Here is a 21,140-nt window from a genome sequence, read left to right on the forward strand (position 1 = left end):
CTCTCAACGGTGACTTCTGAGTCTCTGAAATCCATTTTCTTTCTTACATATTTAAACAAAATTATAAGTATATTTTAGGATATAAATTTCAGAAGTCAGAAGAGTCTGAAATCCATTGTTGTAGAATCTAATAGGGACTCAGCAATGGCCACTGCAGTGCGGTAGGAAAAAATGTTGCGTGCTTTCAAATTAGAATAGAGTTCAGTTTTACCAATTTTAAACTCCATGTACTCCAAATGGATTCACAGTTTTGCTTGTGACATTAGTATATCTGTTTCTGTTATAGTGAATTGATCTAAGGAAGAGCAAGATTTCAGATATGTAGAACTGGGGAAACAGGCTTCAGGACAGAAAGCCCAGTTGCAAAAATTATCTTTGGCATTACCTCTACTACTGAGAGTCCAGGTTCAAAAGTTATGTAGTACTTTCTGACATTCATTAAAATTTGAATTTTTATGAAGGTGATGCTAGTTACACTTTGTGTGGATACTCTCTGTACTGATGATGTCAGGGCTCGTTAATATTAAAGATTGTGATAAAAGTATTCTAGAGTGTGCTGTGGACAGTCCCTGACTTACGATGATTTGACTTATGATATATGACTTTATGATGGTGAGAAAAATATATATTCAGTAGAAGCCGCATTTTGAATTTTGGTCTTTTTTCAGGCCAGCAGTATATGCTGCACATTCCTCTCTTGTGATGCTGGGCAGGTGCAACGACCAGTCCCCGGCAGCCACATGGTCATGAGGGCAAACAGTTGATATACTTACTTACAACTACTCTACCCAGACAACTGTTCTGGCGCTCACTTTCAGTACAGTATTTTAATAAATTACATGAGGTAGTCAACATTTTATTATAAAACAGACTTTGTGTGAGATGATTTTTGCCCAGCTGTAGGCTTATGTGAGTGTTCTGAGCTTGGGTAAGGTAGACCAGGCTGAGTTACAATGTTTGGTAGAATAGGTATAGTAAATGTATTCTCAACATAGGGTATTTTCTTTTTTTCTTTTTTTTTTTTTTTATGTTTATTTACTTTTGAGAGAGACAGACAGAGAGGGAGGGAGAGTACAAGCAGAGGAGTGACAGAGAGACAGAGGGAGATAGAGAATCCCAATAAGGGTCCATGCCATCAGTGTAGAGCCTGATATGGGGCTTAAACCCACAAACCGTGAGATCATGACCTGAGGTGAAATCAAGAGTTGGACCCATAACCGACTGAGCCACTCAGGTGCTCCCAATTTAGGATATTTTCAACTTAGGATGCGTTTCTTGGGACGTAACTTGATTGTAAGTCAAGGAAAGATATGTAAGTACAGGGTGTCCTTTACCTGGAACTATGATGACTCTAGAATGACCCACTTGTGAAAGTATACTTCTCAGAATCAAAAAGAATTTTCATGGGTTTACATATGATATAAAAGCTGTATAATCTTCTTTGAGTCTGTCTGGAGTATATCTAGTTAATGTAGTCAATTTGATAGCCAAATGTACTGATCTGAATTTTTAGCAAGAAATGAAACCTGTGATTATGTGCGAGATTGCTCCCTAACTTTAAGATTTCAAGTTAAAAGCCAAGTACTTAATTTCCTTATAGAGTTCTAGAAAACAGTAGATGCTTACTTTGATTTGTTTTTGTCTCTGCCATGAAACCAGGAATCAAGTTTGTTTTTGCATCCTATATCCTTTACCAGCTCACTAGCCAGAAGCTAACAACCACATTTCCTTGTCACCACCAATATGAATTTTTCTCCTGTTGCAGAAATTCTTTTCTCTGTCCTCACTTTTAAAAACTTGTGTATTAAGAGGACTTAAAATCTAATGTATTTTTATTTTTAATGCTGAGAGTATTCCTTGTTTTAGATAGTTAAACAAAATTATTTTCCACAAAATGGAAATAGCTTTTCCTCCCTAGAAAGTTAGTAAAGGCTCACTGTAAAAATACAGAAAATTAATACAGAAAATTTACATCAGTAAATATAGGAGTGTCTCATCCTTTCATTGGCCTTGTATAGCTTATCCCCTTTAAGGGATACTGAAATTACACATTTTTCCCAGTTGTACAATTGCACTTGTAAAACATTTCAAACTTTCAGACCTTGTTGGGAATGCTTTTGGGAGTTGGCAGACTGTAATCCGTATAACAAGCACCTGATTGGTACATTTTTGAACTCAGATCTTAAATGTCTGGCCATAAACCACTAAAGTTTATTCATGTAACTTTTCATTATCAACTGACACTTTATATCAATTCTAATAAATCAAGATTTTAACTTTTTAAAAAAGTTAAATTTCACTGAGAATTTTGTGTAGCATACAGCAGCTTTACATATTTATAACTTTGTGCTTAAAATTATACACTTTATTAAGGTTTTATAAACTTCATTATAATTACATGTGTTAGTGGTGGATTCCACTGGAATTCAACAAATAAACCACAGATTGGATTGTGTTTCAGTTCTATCAATTTTTCCCATTAAATGACACATTTGCCTGTTGAACCGTCAGATGCATGAGAAGTGGGATATGTCTGCTCAATTTAACAGCTAGGTGTGTTCTATGTGGTGTGTGTTTGTCTTGATATTCTTCTGATAGGATCATGTTCCTTAATGTAGTGCATGCTGTCTCTGAAATGATCTTGAAATCTCTTGTCTAGCTCTTTTTAAACCATCTTGCTTGTTTCCTTTTCATCACTGTTTCTTTTCTCACCCTTTCTCAAGCTGACTGAATCTTCTGATGAGGTAACAAAATAGCCTTTGTCCCTCATAGTCCCTTGTTCCTTCCCATCCCTCTAACTTCATAAGGTCATTAAGACTAACCACATCTTTAACAGTCTGGATTTGGCATACCTTTCATGCTGATGTTTAGTATAACATGATTTCATATTTCCATTGCCCAAACAATATTTTTTTCTAAATCGATGGTATTTTGAAAGAAATTTAATAATCTGAGAAATGAAAGAAGTATAGTGACCAATATTAAAATGAAGGCTCTAATTGAATGTTTTTTACGTAATTTTAATGGAAAACTAGATGCCTTTAATATTGAGAACTTCTCTTTTGTGGCCATTGCTACGTTACATGGACCTCTGTCATTTCTTTATCACTTTAGCCACTCAGCAAACAAAACAAGTGTCCCCAGTTTTAATTTGGCAAATGAATCTTAAAAAGAAAGAAATGAAAGAATGGAGATAAAAACCATCTTTCCAGACTTTGGGGAGAAGCAGCTCCTTCCTGGACTGAGGACATCAGACTTGAACTTGGGTTGTTGCTAGAAGAAACGTGTAGAAACCAGTACTACATTTTCCCTCTTCATCAGATGTCGGAATATGGTCCTCACTTTTCAGAGCAGATTGCCTGGCATTCGTGATCTCTTTTGTCTCTGTTACCAGTTTATTTGTAATATCTGGCTGTTCGTGCATTGTTTCAAGCTTCTTGCTTTTTCTGTGTTGGTTTTTGAATAATCATAACATGGCTGACTGCATTACTGAGTAATGTAGAACATCTTTTATGTATTTATCATGTTTGTTCATCTGTCCTTCAAAATGATCTAAGTTTAGCATTGGACTTGCTCTTGAATTTAGCATTTGATTCTGTTCAAGGCTGCAGCCATGGCTCCACCGGAGGAGGAACTGAAGAGAGTGAGCTCTCCAGAAGAGAGAAGGCAGAACTCGGTGTCAGACTTCCCACCTCCTGCTGGCCGGGAACTCATATTGCGCACCACTGTGCCACACCCAGCCCCGTACTCCCGAGCTCTGCCTCAGCGCATGTATAGTGTTCTCACCAAAGAGGATTTCAGACTTGCAGGTGCCTTTTCATCAGATACCTCCTTCTTCTAATTCTTCTAGAGCCACCTCATTTATGGCTTCAGAGACTGCTCTGACCCCTTCTGTGGGAGGGAGTTTGTGTCAGTCAGAACTTGAGAGACCATGAAGAGGACCTGTCCAGTCCAATGATCAGGAATCATACCAGCATCTGAAAGACTTTTCCAGCTTCATGCTTGGGCTTTGTTGTATCTCGGTTTGGGCAGAGAGAATGGGCTTGAGCTTTTGAAAGATTTGCTCCCTGAAGAGATGGCCCTTGTTTGACCAGGGGTAGGGGTAGTGGGTAGGGGGATGTACAGGGACCAGAAAAACAGCAGGAGCTCTCTGTACTCCAGTGGGATTGTGCTCATTTATTCTTTCCTGTGACTGTTCCTTAGGTTATCACCTTGCATTTTTAGTCTGTGTAAACACACTTGTTGTATTTGTTAGTATCAGGTATGCAAAACAGAATATCTGTTAATTCAGATTTCTGGATATTTTGGTGGTAGCTTTTCCCAGAATCTGTGTTTTTGAAATACTAAATGACATTCTGTTTATTCAATCATCTAGTGGCCATCCTTATTGTATTAATTAACTTTTGATGAGCATTTTGAATATTCTAGGAGAAAGCCTAGAATTTCACATAGTTTCTGTTTTTCCACGTAACTGTGACTTAAATGTATTCCTTCTGAGAAAACTATATATTGAATGTTACTGCAAATTAGTTTTATATCTTGTAAGGTTTGTTTATTTTACGTGTTGGTTGCCAGTGAGATATCAGCCTGCAAACTGTTCTCTTCTTGCTCTACAGCATGCATTCCTTTTTTTTTTTTTTTTTTTTTTTTTTTTTTGTAATTGTTGACTGGACACTATGTTTAATGGAGTAGAGATGAGCACATTGCTACAAATACAGCTTTGGAACATAGAGATTATCATGCAGTTAGTATAATTTGGTGTATATGCTAATGTAATGATTAGAAGATTATTTCAGTGAACTATTTTGCTTTTGCATTCTAGATAAAGTGAAAATAATCAATGGGGATGTATATAGCACCCAGCATAAGAATAACAGCAACATAATTTCTAGTTATGTGGTGATCAAGATTTATTAAGTCTGTGTTGCTGTATGGCCTCTGTTCAGTAATCTCAAATCTATTTTTAAGCCTAAAATTCCCATTTTAATCCAAAGCAAAAAATGGTTATACTGAAGCATAGACCTTGCGTATATAATTTAAAGAATTAATAGAGCTGTGTAAACCCTGTTATATTATTTTTGTAAAAAAAAAAAAAGTGTGTACATATATATGTATATATGCACATATATATGTATATATGTACATATGAAGTAGGAGAGGCCCTGGTTGGTTACCTCCCAGCCTTCACAGTGCTTTTCTCTGAGATGCTTTACTTGATTGCTGTTGGTAAACCATACCAATGCAGGCCTGAGGACTGAGCACTGTACCAGGTAGAAAATGTATCTTTCAAGGACAGGGTTTGTCTGCTTCCCATTGAGGAAGTTAATAGTAAAGAAACATTTTTCAAAGAGGTTGGACTTCAAAATGGCATTGTGAGTCTAATAAAAAGGAAAGTCTTGCTTTCTTTGGCTACTTTTCTTTTCTCTTCTCTGGTGAGCACTTTATTCTTATTTCAGTTAGTTTTATCCTGTCTCATGTCTCCCTAAATATTTGCAGCCTGTGGAGTCTTGTAGGGGTCTTAAGAACATGCTTTGTACCTTCTTTTTTATTGGCAGTTACCCCAGTTTACTTTCATTATAGTTATGAGTAGGGGAGGGGCAGAGAGAGGGTGACACAGAATCCAAAGCAGGCTGCAGGTTCCGAGCTGTCAGCACAGAGCCCAACGCGGGGCTCAAACTCACGAACCGCGAGATCATGACCCGAGCCAAAGTCAGATGCTTAACCGAATGAGCCACCCAGGTGCCCCTTGGGTTTGTTTCTTGATTGAGAGGGAAGCCATTGGAGAATATTGAACAGGGGAGTGTCATGATCTTACGTTTACAGAATTTGAGTTGTGGCTGCAGTGTGGACAATACACTGGTGAGCAGGGGTACAAGTATGGTGTATGTTTTGAAAACAATGCACAGAATTGGCTGATGGAATCCATGAAGGTATGAGTAAGTCAAGGATGACTCAAGGTTTGGGACCTGAGTAACAGTAAGCGATGCTGTTATTTGTTGAAATGAAGAAGACAGAGGGAAGAGCATTTTGGGGGGTGATATAAGATCCTGAGTTACATTGTATTAATTTTGAGGTAGCATTTAGATACCTGTGGTGTAGCGAGCCTTTAAGGTGGCCCCCACTGATCCCTGTCTCCTGGTATTCACACCCCTGTGGTAGTCCCAGCCTCCATATTTTGACCAATGAACATGGAGAAAGCATTGGTATGGCACTTCCAAGATTAGGTTATAAAGGATGTTGTAGCTTCCATTTTGGCTGCATGTTCTCGTGTGTCTCTCTGTCCCTCTTGTCACTTGCTGTGGGTGAAGTCAACTTCCATGCCACAAACAACCCTAAGGAGAGGCCCACATGGTGAGGAAGTGAGGACACCTGCTGATGGCCATGTGAGTGAGCTTGCAAGTGGATTCTCCTCGGTCTCAGAAGTCCGTGGCCTCTTGAGGAACCAAGAGCCAGACGTACCCAGCTCACTGTGCGTGGATTACAGACCCTCAGAAACGGTGTGCAATAGTGTTTTTATTTTAAACTCAGTTTCAGGGACAGTTTGTTTCACAGAAAAAATTACAGAATACCCAAGTGATTATGTAAATTTGGGGTTTAAGGATGAGGTTAGAGCTTGTGCAGTAAATCGAGGTCAGACAGTATGAGAGCCCTGAGGGGTGGTGAGTACAGTGCAAAGAGAAGGTCTGGGGACTGAACCCGAGATCCGGAAGAGGAAGAGAACTGCCAGAGGAGACTAAGAAGGAGCAGCCACTGAGGTCGAAAGAAAACCATGAGTGTGATGTTCCAGAAGCTAGGAAATAAAATATTTGAAGGAAGTGGGAATTGATCAACTGTGTCAAGTGCCACTGAGATGTGGAATAAGACGCAAGCTCAGAACTGCTTGTTGCAAACCTGTGGATGCACAGGAGCACCTGCATGCAGAAAGGTAACACTGTTTTTACTGGGAAAGAGCAGGGAAGTTCCTGGCTGGAGGGCAGATGGGTGCACTCACCACTTCTACCCTAGCCAGTTGGGGCTGTGGTTGCTGTGCACTGTTCTTTGCCAGGAATTGGAAGCCAGAGGCTATAAGTAGGGTACAATACAGGGTGAGAGCATGAAGCCACTGTTTCAAGCCAGCTGTGACCCAATTCCCTGCCCCACCCTTGCTGCCAGCTCCTTCTGAGCTCGCTGGGGAAAGGATAGATCTTGGCGCTCAACAAATGCTGAATGAATGAGTGTCTCTTGATAGCAAGTGGCAGGGTGGGGGGGGGCACTGATTTTTCTGGGTTCTAATTTTGAGCTCTTGGGCACCTTGAAGCCAGAATATGTCAGAATATGAGCTCCTGGAAGCCGGACAACTGCTGCTGTCCTTTCTCTAGCTCTGAGAAGTGGAGCATGGCATCAACCTAGATAAATGGGTTTGGCTAATTCTTTATCTAGAATAAAGCTAGTTCCTAGTAGCGTGGCTTCTTTGCCAGCAGTTTTCCCCCTGGCAGCTTGTGATGTCTGACAGGTGGTCATGGATAAATCTCCCTCAAATGAGCAGTCTCATCTGTTGCAGGGAGTGTTCCTGGGGTGGGCTTATCAGCCGAGGAAGGTGGCTGAACAGAAGGCCCCCACTCGGCCCCTGGTCAGAGAAGACAGGGTGGCCCAATCTCTGACTGGTCTCTGGGGAGCTCTCCCCTTGTCCCCTCTGTGTGGCCCTCCTCGGCAGCAGGGGTCTCTGGAAGGTTTTGGCAGAGGCCTCAGTGTCTTCTCAGAGGCACACATCCCCCTGCTGCTTTCCAACCAAATGAGCCTCTCTAAGGAAGCCACATTCCTTCCCTCTCTGGTTGATAAGAAGCTCATGGTTCCCCCCCCCCCCCGGCAAAACCATGATAGAGTATTCTTTGTTTAAGTTTGCAGATTTGTCTTCATCTTGTCCCAGAATAAGGTGGATGAATGGCCTGTGAGGAGATGTGTGCAGGCCGGGCCGGCTCATGCCATAGGAGCTGCTAGTTGGGTTTAAAGCTGGTGAGTTGACTATCTGCAGTACGTAAGCCTGTGATAGAAAGTATTCTCCAGGAAAGAACAGTACAAAGTTTTGTAACAAAGTACCACAGACCACGTGGCTTAAAAACGGCAAAAATGTATTGTCTCACAGTTCTGGAGGCTTTGAGTTTGAAATCAAGGTGTTGGCAGGGCCACGCTTCCTCTGAAACCTGCAGGGGAGGATCCTTCCCTCCCTTTCCCTTGCTTCTGGTGGTTGCCAGTAGGCCCTGCTACTCCTTAGCTTGTAGCTACAGCACTTCTGTCTGGGCCCCTGTTGTCACATGGCTTCTCTCCCAGGTGTCTGTGTGTGTTCTCTTCCTGTGACACCAGTATGACCTCATCTGAACTGACTACATCTGCAGTGACCCTGTTTCCAGACATCACATTCTGAGGTACAAGGGGTTTAGGAGTTCAACACGCCTTTCTTTTTGGAAGGGAGCAGGGGGTCACAGTTCAACACATAAAAGCATCATTCACACAGAAGCCATCCGGATGGACAGATGCCCATCCAGTCAGTGGTAGGCCATGGAGACTGATGTGTAAAAGCATCGACCTACCTCCAAACAGCGGTAGGTCTCAATCTCTGCCTTCTTTATGAGCCGCGAGACACTGGGCAGGTACCTAACATCTTCCTTTGCCAAATGGAGACAAAAGTAAGCATCCAACACATTGTAACAAAATTAAGATACCATCTAAAGAATGCCCAGCATGGTACAGGCCATTGTTCAATAAAGACAAGCTTTTTAAAGGAACCGTACTATAAAGTGGTATGGCTGTAGGTGAATGAATGGTTAGCCGTTGTTTAACTTGAGGACACACCTGCCCAGCCAGTGTGCATAGAGATGACTGTCCAAACAGCCCCATAATAGCAAGAGTGACCTCGAATCTCCTACCATCTCATCAAATCAACCGATTTCTTTTGATTCCTTTTTCCTTCCTTGGGTCACAGTGTTTAACAAGCTAAGTAGACTCTGTCTAGGCAGAGGGCTGGGTGGGAAGTTGGGAATAGTTGAAGCGTGTTCCATGCAGTGGGGCTTATCCGCAGAGACCTGCAGATACAGTGTTGGGTGTGGCCAGAGCAAAGAGTGAGAAGAGAGAGTCAAGGTAGTAGAGGAAGGGATGGTCCATTCTAGGACCTTGGTTCTAGGAACTTGGACCTTGTCCAGTGACAGTGGAGGAGCTAGAAAGGTTTGCAGTACAGGAGGAGGAGCAAGACTAGACTCACACCCTCAGGAGCCACAGTGATCCCCGCAAGGGATGGTCTTGGCTTGGGTTGCGGCGGTGGTGAGGGTGTGAGAGATTCAGCAAGTGACACAGCCAGGATTTGGTGAAGTGTGGGAGGTGGTTAGTGAAGGCGGATGTGTCCTGAATGCCTGATCTCTGACTCGAGCCCGAGGGGCCAGCTGCTCTGACGTGAGAGGCAGTGCCCGGCACAGATTCACGGTGTGTCATCAGCCCAGCACACCCACCTGCAAACATAGCCCCTCCCGGAAGAGTCCTGCTCTGTCCACACTCCAGTGAAATCCACACCCTTTCTGTTACGTGACCCACGGTGGGGCGATGTCTATAAGGACATCACATACAGCATCCAGGAGTCCTCAGTCTTGCCAGTTTGCTGCCGACAGGGAAGGAGAATGAGTACTTCTGCTACTTACCCTTCCTTAAGCACCCTCCTCTGCATACACATTTGTCAGGAGAGTGATATCGGCTCCCTCCAGGGGCTCGTCAGTCCTGATTAACAAGTGATGGGACACAGATCAAAACTTTTCTTAAGTTCTTCAGCCATTTGACAGTTTGAGTAAATAATGACTTCTCGGTGCTATTTATTCTCATTCTTCTTTCTCAGCCCTATTTTTGGCCTAGAACACTTTTTATTTTTGTCCGTGTTACATAATGAAGGAACCACATTCTTAGTAACCCACTGTCACTCCTGTGTTATCTTGCCTACATGAGAAAAGGAAATATTTTTGGAGTGTGAATTTACCAAACGTTCTCCGCTATTCTGGGACTGAAGGCAGTATCAGGGAAGGAACACTGACATGGGGAGAGGGCCCAGTCTCCCTTGGCTGAGGCTGAAATCTGGTCCTTGGAAGCTGGCTAGAGACTTCCTGTGTGCCCTGCCCACCCTGGACGCATGGCAGGAGATCCTTTCTGCACAGGACTGTACATTTGCAGCAGCTCTTTCAGGGGCCCTAGAATATCCTTAATCCCTGCTCTCCATTCCTTCTGTTTCTGGATAGGCACAGGATTGGGGAAACAATAGCTGTAGGCAATGAGACACTCTTCTTAAGCAGTCTAGTGACAGGCTGCACCCCTGTACGGGTCAAACCAGGACAGCAAAAGCACTTGGAGTAACTTTGAGAAGCATGTCCTGGCCGGCCAGCAGGAGGTTTGTGTAGCTTAATTGGATGTGGTGTAAGAACGCAGCTTCCCTAGAATGGGTCTGTGTGGAGGCTGCTCAGTCCCGACTGGATGCGTCTCTGCTGAGCCATAGACAGTCTATAAAAATGAATCTGCCCAAAGAGCCCAGGAGTTTCAGATCTTATGCCATCTGACTGGAGAGCAGACATGTTTCCTTCACGTGTTTAGGGGATTCCCCAGAAGAATCCTGGTTGGAACCTGCTTCTGGAAGCTGATGTATGACCAACCTGTAGGAAAAGCTGACCTACCTACCTTCAGGCACAGGGGTACTGCTGGGGGCAGCTCAAGAAGGACTGCTCAGGTCCTAATGGGAACATCATAGCTCAGCAAGTCTTGTGAGAAGGTCGGGATATAGGTGAACCTCATTACTGAAGATTTCAGCTGAAACTTTTGCAAATAGTCAAATTATTATAAATGATCTTAGAGCAGGTAATTTTCTCACAGTTAAATAAGCTAATCCAGAGTTTCTCAAGCACAAATAGTATATATCTTTTTTAAAAAAATTTTTAAATGTTTGTTTCTTTTTGAGAGAGAAAGAGACAGAGCCTGAGTGGGGGAGCGGCAGAGAGAGAGAGAGAGAGAAAGAGAGAATCCGAAACAGGCTCCAGGCTCTGAGCTGTCAGCACAGATCCTGACACGGGGCTCGAACTCATGGACCATGAATGGCAAGATCATGACCTAGGCTAAAGTCGGGACACCCAACCAACTAAGCCACCCAGGCACCCCAGTTTGTATCTTTTTTTTTTTTTAAGTTTATTTATTTTGAGAGACAGGGGGGTTCAGGGAGGGGAGGATCAGAGAGAGAGGGAGAGAGAGAATCCCAAGGAGGTTCTGTGCTGTCAGCGCAGAGCCTGATGCAGAGACTCAATCCCATGAACTGAGAGATCATGACCCGAGGTAAAATCCAGAGTCGGGCACTTAACCAAATGAGCCACCCAGATGCCACTAATGCATGGTATATCTTAAAGGAACAGCTTCATACAGACCTGGTATTTCTCTTTGAATCACTTCGCAGCACTGTGATAGGAATTTCAACTGGGCCCCCAGCCTTCATGTGAGTCAGAATAGCTGATAGTCATTGTTCAGCTTATCACTGAAATGGAAAACAGCAATGACAAAACAACACTTTAAAGAAGGGATCACAGAACTCAAAAGACCCTGGGGACTGTATCCTTAGACCCTGTGGTGGGAGAAAGGTCTACGGAACCTGTCAGATGTAGAGAGCTATTTCCAGGTAGAAACACAGTATGTGAGCTTGTTTAACAATCATAGGCCTGAGTTAAATGAACAACACCCAGCTCAAAGAGTTTCCTGCATGTAAGATGCTCCTTGCCTATGAAGAAATGCACATGGGCCCATGGGTGCAGGTGCTCTGCTAGCCCTCCTCCCACCTCTGTGGAGAGAACAACTCTGGGTTTGTCTGTGACCATCCATGTGCTCTCCAGGGTTAGTGATGGGAGGAACCGAAGAGGGGGAAGCCTGACCAGGCTGTGAAAGCAGCACACATAAGGGCCTGGCCAGATACATGGGAAGGTCACAGGTTCAGTTGACTCATTTGTCTTGGAGGTAGCATGTGGTAGCCATGGTACGCGGTTACTTGTCATTTGGCTGGTGCAGGTTTTTTTTTTTTTTTTTTTAATGTTTATTTATGTATTTTGAGAGGGAGACAGTGTGAGTGGGGGAGGCATAGAGAGAGAGGGCGACAGAGAATCCCAAGCCAGCTCTGTGCTGTCAGTATAGACCTGACGTGGGGCTTGAACCCACAAACTGTGACCCAAGCCGAAATCAAGAGCTGGACACTTAACCGACTGAGCCACCCAGGTGTCCCTAGTTGGGTTTTGTTTTTTTGTTTGTTTTTTTTGTTTTGTTTTGTTACAAAGACCCAAAGTAAGGAATCATGGGAGCAGTGAGGGCCATGAAATGAACCTGAGCCATCAAAGAACTTGATCTCATGGAGTCTAGAGTCTGGAGGGGGTTAGCTCTAGAGAACCTTAGCTACGGGATTTCACAGCTCCTCCCTGCTATTGTATGACCATGAATGTGACTTGGCTCCGAGTGACTGTCTTTCTGTCCCAGTACCAGCCAGCCTCCTCATCTTGTTCATACTTTGGTTCCTGTGGACTTTGAGCTTGCTCAGGGCCCAAGACAGCATCTCTTCCCTTCCACATCCGCACCTTTCAGTACCAGCTTCTGTTACTTCCTAGCTTGGTCTTTCACTTTTCCAATTCTGTAAAGCACATGATCAGCCCAGTTCATCTTTTCATCCAGCCTGTTAGGCGTAATTTGTGGGCCACTGGCCAGCCAACAGACCATCTTCCTTGGGTTCTCCCTTCAACCGTAGCTGAAAAATGTTCATGGATGTTCATGGATTGCCCTCCTAGGAAAGGGTCTTGAACAGGAAAGAATCCTTTGACAGAAGGTGTGGCAGTAACTCTAGAATGGTCGTGTTCATGATTTTTGTTATTCCTGAAAGTTTCTTTTTAACATTTTATTTGGAAATTATTTCAAACTTAGAAAGTTGCAAGGATAGTACAAAGAAATCCTGTAAATCCATTACACAGACTCACCCATTGTCAGTATTTTCCCATTTTAGTTTTCTAGGCCTAGTTTTTAATAAATCTGTGTTTAATAGAAATGATGAATGTCTTCATCTCCCCTCTGCCCACTTTTCTCCCACTGTGTTCTGCTGGAGAAAAATGACAAAAGCGATGTTGGGTCAATTCTCAGGAGAGAAGTTGTCGGAACATTTGGAGCTGATTTAGGAGATATATTTTCAAATTTGAATCCTATCAGACATAGCAGAGATCTATTATTCTTTTTATTGCATATGATAAAGTCATGCAGTTAAAATAAAATTTAAGAGTAAAGAAAGTGGCATCCTAGATTCTCTGAAAAACCATAGCCAAAGCAACTGAAATACTAGATAAATATTAAAGTGTATATTTTATAAATTTTAATTATTTAAATATATAATTTCCAATAACAACAAAAATTGCCTAGCGGTGAATTTGGCAAAAGATATGCAAGCCTTTGTTTTTAAGCATGTTAAGTACTTTTTAAAAAGTTTTTATTTTAATTCCAGTTAACATACAGTGTTGTATTAGTTTCAGGTGTGCAATGTAGTGATTAACACTTCCATACATCACCCAGTGCTCATCACAAGTGCACTCCTTAATCCGCTTCACCTTTGTAACCCCCACTCCCACCTCCCTTCTGGTGACCATCAGTGTGTTCTCTATAGTTAAGAGTCTGTTTTTTAGTTTGTCTTTTCCCCTTTGCTCATTTGTTTCTTAAATTGCACATATGAGTGAAATCATATGGTATTTGTATTTCTCTGACTGACTTATTTTGCTTAACATTATGCTCTCTAGCTCCATCCATGTTGTTTCAAATGGCAAGTTTTCATTCTTTTCCATGGCTGACTGATATTCCATTTGTGTGTGTGTGTGTGTGTGTGTGTGTGTGTGTGCATGCACCACATCATCTTTGTCCATTTATTAATTGATGGACACTGGGCTGCTTCCATAATTTGGCTATTGTAAATAATGTTGCTATAAATATGGGGTGCATGTACCCCTTTGAATTAGTGTTTTAGTATTTGGGTAAATACAAAAGTATTTGGGTAAATACCCAGTAGTGATATTGCTGGACCTGGAGTAGATTTATTTTTAACTTTTTGAGGAACCTCCTACTGTTTTCCAGAGCAGCTGCACCAGTTTGCATTCCCACCAGTAGTGCATGAGTGTTCCTTTTTCTCTACATCCTCACCAACACCTATTGTTTCTTGTGTTTTTGATTCTGACAGGTGTGAGGTGATTATCTCATTGTAGTTTTAATTTGCATTTCCCTGATGATGAGTTATACTGAGCATCTTTTTATGTGCCTGTTGGCTGTCAGGATGTCTTCTTTGGACAATTGTTTGTTCATGTAAGATATACAAGTTTTTTAAATGAGAAAATCTTACAACTTTATTGAAACAAAAGGCTAAATTGAGAGATATACCATTGTTCTTGCATACACGGATTGGTATCACAAAGATGTCAGTTCTCCCCACAGTGACCTACCTATACTATTCCTAATAAAATCTCAAATGGGTTTGGTTTTTTTTTTTGAGTTTTGGTGGAATTAGGATAGTTGAGTCTAAAATGTATATGGAAGAACAAAAGGCCATAAATAGCCAAACTATTTATTCTTTCAATAAAATTTTTTTAATGTTTATTTATTTTTGAGAGACAAAGTGTGAGCGGGGCAGGGACACAGAGAGAGAGAGAGAGAAAGACACAGAATCTGAAGAGGCTCCAGGCCCTGAGCTGTCAGCACAGAGCCTGACTCAGGGCTTGAACGCAGAAGCCATAAGATCATGACCTGAGCCGAAGTCAGATGCTTAACCAACTGAGCCACCCAGGCGCCCCAATAGCCAAACTATTCTTGAAAAAGAACAATAAATTAGGAAGTCTTGCTTTTTGAGATATTAAGACTTATTATAATGCTGTAATAACTAAGAGTGTGGTATTGACTCAAAGTAGTTTAATAAAACAGAGAGCCCCAGCTATATAAGGAAACTTAAGTTCTGGTAGAGACGGTAAGGCAGATCAGTGGGGAAATGATGGCATATTCAATAAATAGTGCTCGGACAAGAGGTTATCCTTGTACCTCAAGAGGGAAAGGAAATGAAATTGGATGCTTAGATTACTCCCTACTCAAAAATCAATTCTTGGCAGATGAAAGACTCTTATATAAAAACAAAGAACAAAAAACAAAAATAACCCACATAAAATGTTTAGAATACTATGTGGGAAAGTAGTTTAAAAAAAAAAAAACTTTTTGAGGGGGTACCTGGGTGACTCATTTGGTTAAACATCTGACTTCAGCTTAGGTCATGATTTCATGATACATGGGTTTGAGCCCTGCATTGGGTTCTGTGCTGACAGCTCAGGGTCTGGAGCCTGCTTTGGATTCTGTGTCTCCCTGTCTCTCTGCCCCTCTACCACTTGTGGTCTGTCTTTTAAAAATAAACATTAAAAAAAATAAGTTTATTTATTTATTTGGGGCAGAGAGAAAGAGAATCCCAGGCAGGCTCCTCATTGTCAGTGCAGAGCAGGCAGAGGGCTCAAACTCACAAAACGTGAAATCATGAACTGATCTGAAATCAAGAGTTGGATGCTTAACTGACTGAGCTACCCAGGCACCCCAAGTAGCTTTAAAATTTTAGAGTAAGGAGATTATTCTTAAATAAGACACAAAGAATATATCCATAAAGAAAAATACCAATTATTTTAACTACATTAATATTAAGAACTTTTTCTCAACAAATGCCATAAAGAATATGAAAAGAGAAACCACAGAATGGAAAATGGTATTTGCACATAGACAGTTGACATGAAGTAGTGTCCAGAATAGATTTAACATATTTAAAAATCATAAATCATGAATCAGTTAAAAAGGGCTGAAAACCTATTAGCAAAATAGGTTTAAAAAAAGACAAACTGGCCATAGAAGAAGAAAAAAGAATGAGCAAAACGTTTATGAGATGTTTTTCCTCTTTAGTAATTTGAGAAATGCAAAGTAAATCTATAGCGAGGTACCATTTCACACATAACAAATGGACACAAATCTGAAAGTTAGACAATATTCAAATGTTGACAAGGATTTTGAGCAACAAGGGCTTATCCATGGCTGGCAACAGTGTAAATTGGTACAACTTTGAAATATAATTTGTGTTTCCTAATAAAATTTGAACATGTACATAGCCTATAATACACTAACTTGTCCCTGAGTATGTCCTTTAGGGAGTGGTTCTCACACTGCAATCCCCAGACCAGCAGCACCAGCATCTTCTGGGAACTTGTTAAAGGTGTACATTCTCCAGCCACCCAGACCGGCTGAACCAGAGACTCTGGGTCTGGGGCCAGCAGTATGTTCTTGAGCAAACCTTCCAGGTGATTCTGATGCACATTCAAACTTGGAACCATTGCTTTCAAGAAATGTTTGTGCATTTGTGTACCAGAAGACATGAGCAGGAATGTTCACAACAGCACTTCATGAAGTCTGCAGACCAGAAGCCCTGATACCCTTCAGCAGTAGGAAGGATAATCACGTAACAGTATGTCCATAGAGCAGTGAAAATAAACAATCCATTGTGACACTAGCATGGGTGACACAGAACTGAGTATGAAAAGCATGTCACAGGGGCATATATGCAGTAAGATTTCATTTATTTAAAGGCCGAAAACAGGCAACTCTAACAATAGAACAATAAACTGCTTACAAATATGTACATATGTAGTATTCCTATAAAGAAAAGCAGGGGCATGATTTACACACATTTCAGAACAGTGGTTCTGTTTGTGGGGATGGCAAGTGGATGTAGTTGGGGAGCACAATAAAAGCATTAAAGGTACTGGAGATAACCCTATTTTTTTTAACTAGGTAGTGGGTATATTGTTTATTTCACTATTTTAAAAAATAGTATATTGTGTGGGAACTGAACATTTCACTCACGTAAGATGTAGGATTGCAAAATTGAGAGGTGGTATTTTCCTGATAATCAGAAAAGACTTTCATATGGAAATGAACATGGATGTGACAAGGAGCAGGGTGCAAGGGTCCCCCTTGAGGGCTACTCCCTCAGACTTCCTGACAGTAAATGTCACTTTGCTCTCCATTATAGGTACTGTTCTTGGGTAGAAAAGTTGACAAGATGCTCCATGAGCAAGGCAGGGAGTTAGAGCTCATGAAAACTTCCCCTAATGATTAGGGTGTTTAGGCCAGTGGTCTGTGAGCTAAGTGAGGAGGCAGTCAAGGGCCCCAGGCCCCCTCCATCCCTTTCCCTGCATGACGGTCCAGGAGGATCCCATGCTACCTGGTGTAGGTATAAGTGGAAGAGGGTTGCCTGGCCCGCTTCAGGCTTTCCACAAGTTAAAGAATAAACTTTATTTTGTTAAGCTATTGAGAATTGGATTTTTTTCTGATGTGGCAGCTAGCATTGGGTATCCTGAGATAATTACTAATAGAGAACAGAGAACAGGTCACACTGGTGTTTTATAATAACCGCTCAGGTAGCCATGTACAAGGCTGGTGGTGTGGTTCCTGGGAGTGTCTTTCTGGGGGCCGTCGCTGTCCAAGTAAATGGATGCTCCCTGTCTCTGAGAATGACAGGTAAGCAAGTGTTGCAAAACACGTGCTGTGGTCTTGACCTGCTTCTTATGGAGAACATTAGATTGCTTGTAGCTCAGGTGAAAGCTGTGGTTGTAAAAGAGCTTGAAGTCTTTTGGAGCTCAGGAAGGGTTGCCCTCCTTTCGGAATAAGTCCATCCTTCCTCAACATCCAAGAAAAGTATTTATGTGAAGACTGGGGTGGACCACGGAGAGAAGGTCTCTAGACCTAGAGAAGGACTCTAGCATCCCCTTCCAATGTCCAGAGATTAGTCAGAGATCCTGTCACTGGGCTGTTAGCAGATCTCAGTGTCTGACAAACAAGTCAGGCGTGCCACCAGCCAAAGGCTTCCCTGGGGGAAGGAGCAAGCTTCTCGGGGGAATATTATCAGCCAGGTATTCTTTCACAGATGGGTCACGATGGACAGTAGACAAAAGGCAAGTAAATTCTGTGAGTACAGACCTGGGTGTGGAGTCAGGATGGAAGCAGGGCATCCATAAGAGTGAAAGGGAGCACATACTGTAGCCTGTTTCCTCTGACTCTGCCACAGCTCCCAGCTCCTACCAGAATGTTCTTAGCTTGCCAAGGAATGAGGATTTGTTTGTTCAGATCATGCTAAAATCTAGTTTTGTTGACTTTTACTGATTTGGAGGGAGAATGGTAGAGACCCTTATGTTGCCGGCCTTGAGTCTAAAGGTTACATCATGCTTCACGGTTCATCCTGCCTGTTGTGCTTGATGGCTTTAGGTATGCTGCTGAAAAAAAATGCCACATTCCAACCTGAAATTGTAGGCTGGCTTGTCATAGTGGTACAAAAAGCTAAGAACTCTCGAGCCATTTCAGCAGGAAGGTAATTCCTTTGTTATCCTCCTCTGAAAGAATGGGAAATGTCATTGTGTTCTCATGTAGAAAGAGCATTCTTTGGAAGAGTGTCCAAAAAATTACACCAAAACAGATCTTTTGCCAGGACACCATTTAATCAGCCGAAAGATATTTATACCTATACTGATAGTTCTTGTGGCTTAGCATGGAAAGGAAGAGGAGGGGGCTAGCAATCAAATGCTCCCTCATTTTTCAAAGCAGCAATTAGAAGACACTTTGAGAAAACATCCTGAGTTGTTGAGTTGGTATTCACCATCCATTAGTTTTACTAAGAACAGTAGGCTGCTTTCTAAGTAAAACATTTAGAAAAATAACAAAAGAAGACAGAAATCATGCCAATTAACTGTGATGATTCATTTGGTTGTTGTTAATTCAGATTGATGGAACAGTCCATATAGCAGATGCCTTACTAGGAATTTTATAAATTACATTTGTGAAGTGCTAGAATTGGTATTTTGTTCCTCAGCAATCCTGACTGCTTCCTTTTAAGATCCATGTACTCAAGAGCCTTTTCAGCAATAAACCTATTGAGATGTAAATATTAGGTGCAAGGGCCTGGTGCACAGAAATAGGGACAATAGGGACGGTTGGAGGGAAGTAGGAAGTAGGGTGCTAAATGAAAAAGTTACCAATAAAGTAATGGGATCAGCTCCAAAATGATGCCCCCAGCAATTGGGGAAGCCAGCGCTACCCAGGGAGACCTGCGTTTCCCACAAATCAGCTTTCAGCTTTTCACCATTGAGTATGATGTTAGGTGGGGGTTTGTCATATATGGCAAAAGAGGTATGTTTCCTTTGTACCTACTTTGTTGAGAGTTTTAATCATGAATAGTTTTTGAATTTTGTCAAATGCTTTTTCTGCATCTATTGAGATGCTGGTGTGGTTTTTATTCTTCATTTTGTTAATGTAGTGTATCATATTGAATAATTTATGTATATTTTTTTAATTTTCAAAAATGTCCACCTTTATTTTTTATTTTATTTATTTTATTTTTATTTTAGAGAGAGAACAGTGGGAAGGAGTAGAGGAAGAGGGAAAATCTCAAGCAGGCTCCACACTCAGCACGGAGCCTGACATGGGGCTGGATCCCACGCCCCTGGGATCATGATCTGAGCCAAAATCAAGAGCTGGATGCTCAATGGGCTGAGCCACCCAGGTGCCCCAGTTTGTGTATATTGAACCATCCTTTCCCTGGAATAGGTCCCACTTGATCATGGTGAATGATCATTTTAATATATTTTTGAATTCTGTTTGCTAAAATTTTTTTGAGTATTTTTGCATTTACGTTCCTCGGGGATATCAGTTTCTAATTTTCTTTTTTGTAGTGTCTGTCTGGTTTTCATATAAAGGTAATGGCTGGCCTCATAGAATGATATTGGAAGCATTCTTTGTTTTTTGGAATAGTTTGAGTAGGATAGGTATTAACTATTTTTTTAAATTTATTATTATTATTTGTAAGTGTTTTATTTATTTTTTGAGAGTGAGCATAAGCAGGGGAGGGACAAAAAGAGAAGGGGGCAGAGGATCCAAAGCAAGCTCTGCACTGATAGGCTGATAGCAATGAGCCCAACGTGGGACTTGAAGTCATGAACTGCAAGATGATGACCTGAACTGAAGTTGGACACTCACCCGACTGAGCCACCCAGGCGCCCTGATATTAACTATTTAAATGTTTGGTAGATTTAACTGTGAAACCATCTGATCATAGACTTTGCTATATTGGGAGTTTTTGATTACAGATTCAATTTCATTACTAGTAATCAGTCTGTTTAGGTTTCTATTTCATCCTGATTCAGTCTGAGAAGACTGCATGTTTCTAGGAATTTATCCATTTCTTCTAGGTTGTCCACTTTGGTGGCATATAATTGTGCATGGTAGTCTTTTATGGTCTTTTGTAGTTCTGTGTTAACTTCTCTTTCTTATCTGACTTCATTTATTTGAGTACTCTTTTTTCTTGATTAGTTTGGCTAAATACCACCATTTATTTCTCAATAGGGTAAGCAAGAATATGTCAGTTCTTCCAGTGGCAAAGTGAGAAGATGATATCTGCCTTTTATTTGACATATAATTCCTAAGATTTACGGCAGATTTTCAACAAAACTATATAAATGGGTGAAGCATATATTTGAAATCCTGCTATTTGGGAATCCTATCCTCCTCTCTAAAACTAGTCATCCAATTTGCCACTTGGCTGGTCCCGCTCTTTATTTACCCCTCTCTTGTAACAAGCCACCCCTCACTACATTTATCCAACCCTTCAAAGATTTTTGCCAGCTAATGTAAAGCATAAAGGATGCCAGCTGTGATTGTCAGGATACATTAGCAACAGACACAAACGTTGTTTGAATCTCCTAGATCACACAGTATTGAAGGGGGGACACCATTACATCATTCTCTAATCCATCAAGTTCCTGCCACTACATATGACTATTAAGTGAACAAGTAATAGAATTGATACAAAACTGCATTTATTACTACATCGTCTCCCCTTATCCATGGGTCCACTTTCCATGGTTTCAGTTACCCATAGTCAACGGTGGTCCAGAAGTAGATGATCCTCCGGTGTATCTCCAGAAGGTCAATAGTAGCCAAACACTATTTCACAGTGTCTGTATCATTCACCTCTCTTCATCACATCATGTAGGCATGTTATCATGTCACAGTATCACAAG

The 21,140-nt window shown here is 41.5% G+C and overlaps 1 protein-coding gene across 5 annotated transcripts in view; it reads left to right on the forward strand.

Moving 5' to 3' along the window:
- The window catches only part of RAB3GAP1 (RAB3 GTPase activating protein catalytic subunit 1), a 112,225-nt gene extending 106,821 nt beyond the window's left edge, over positions 1-5,404 (forward strand). For 4 of the 5 annotated variants that reach the window (XM_030327154.1, XM_030327156.1, XM_030327158.1 and 1 more), the window contains 2 exons: positions 2,724-2,744; positions 3,605-5,404. In XM_030327154.1, coding sequence (XP_030183014.1) covers positions 2,724-2,744; positions 3,605-3,841 — 258 coding nt within the window. In that variant the 3' untranslated portion in view covers positions 3,842-5,404. The remainder of the gene's footprint in view (positions 1-2,723; positions 2,745-3,604) is intronic. The other variant, XM_030327155.1, reaches the window with a different exon arrangement.
- Positions 5,405-21,140: the final 15,736 nt, after the last annotated feature.

The sequence above is a fragment of the Lynx canadensis genome, chromosome C1, assembly GCF_007474595.2.
Source record: "Lynx canadensis isolate LIC74 chromosome C1, mLynCan4.pri.v2, whole genome shotgun sequence".
NCBI classification, from domain to species: Eukaryota; Metazoa; Chordata; class Mammalia; order Carnivora; family Felidae; genus Lynx; species Lynx canadensis.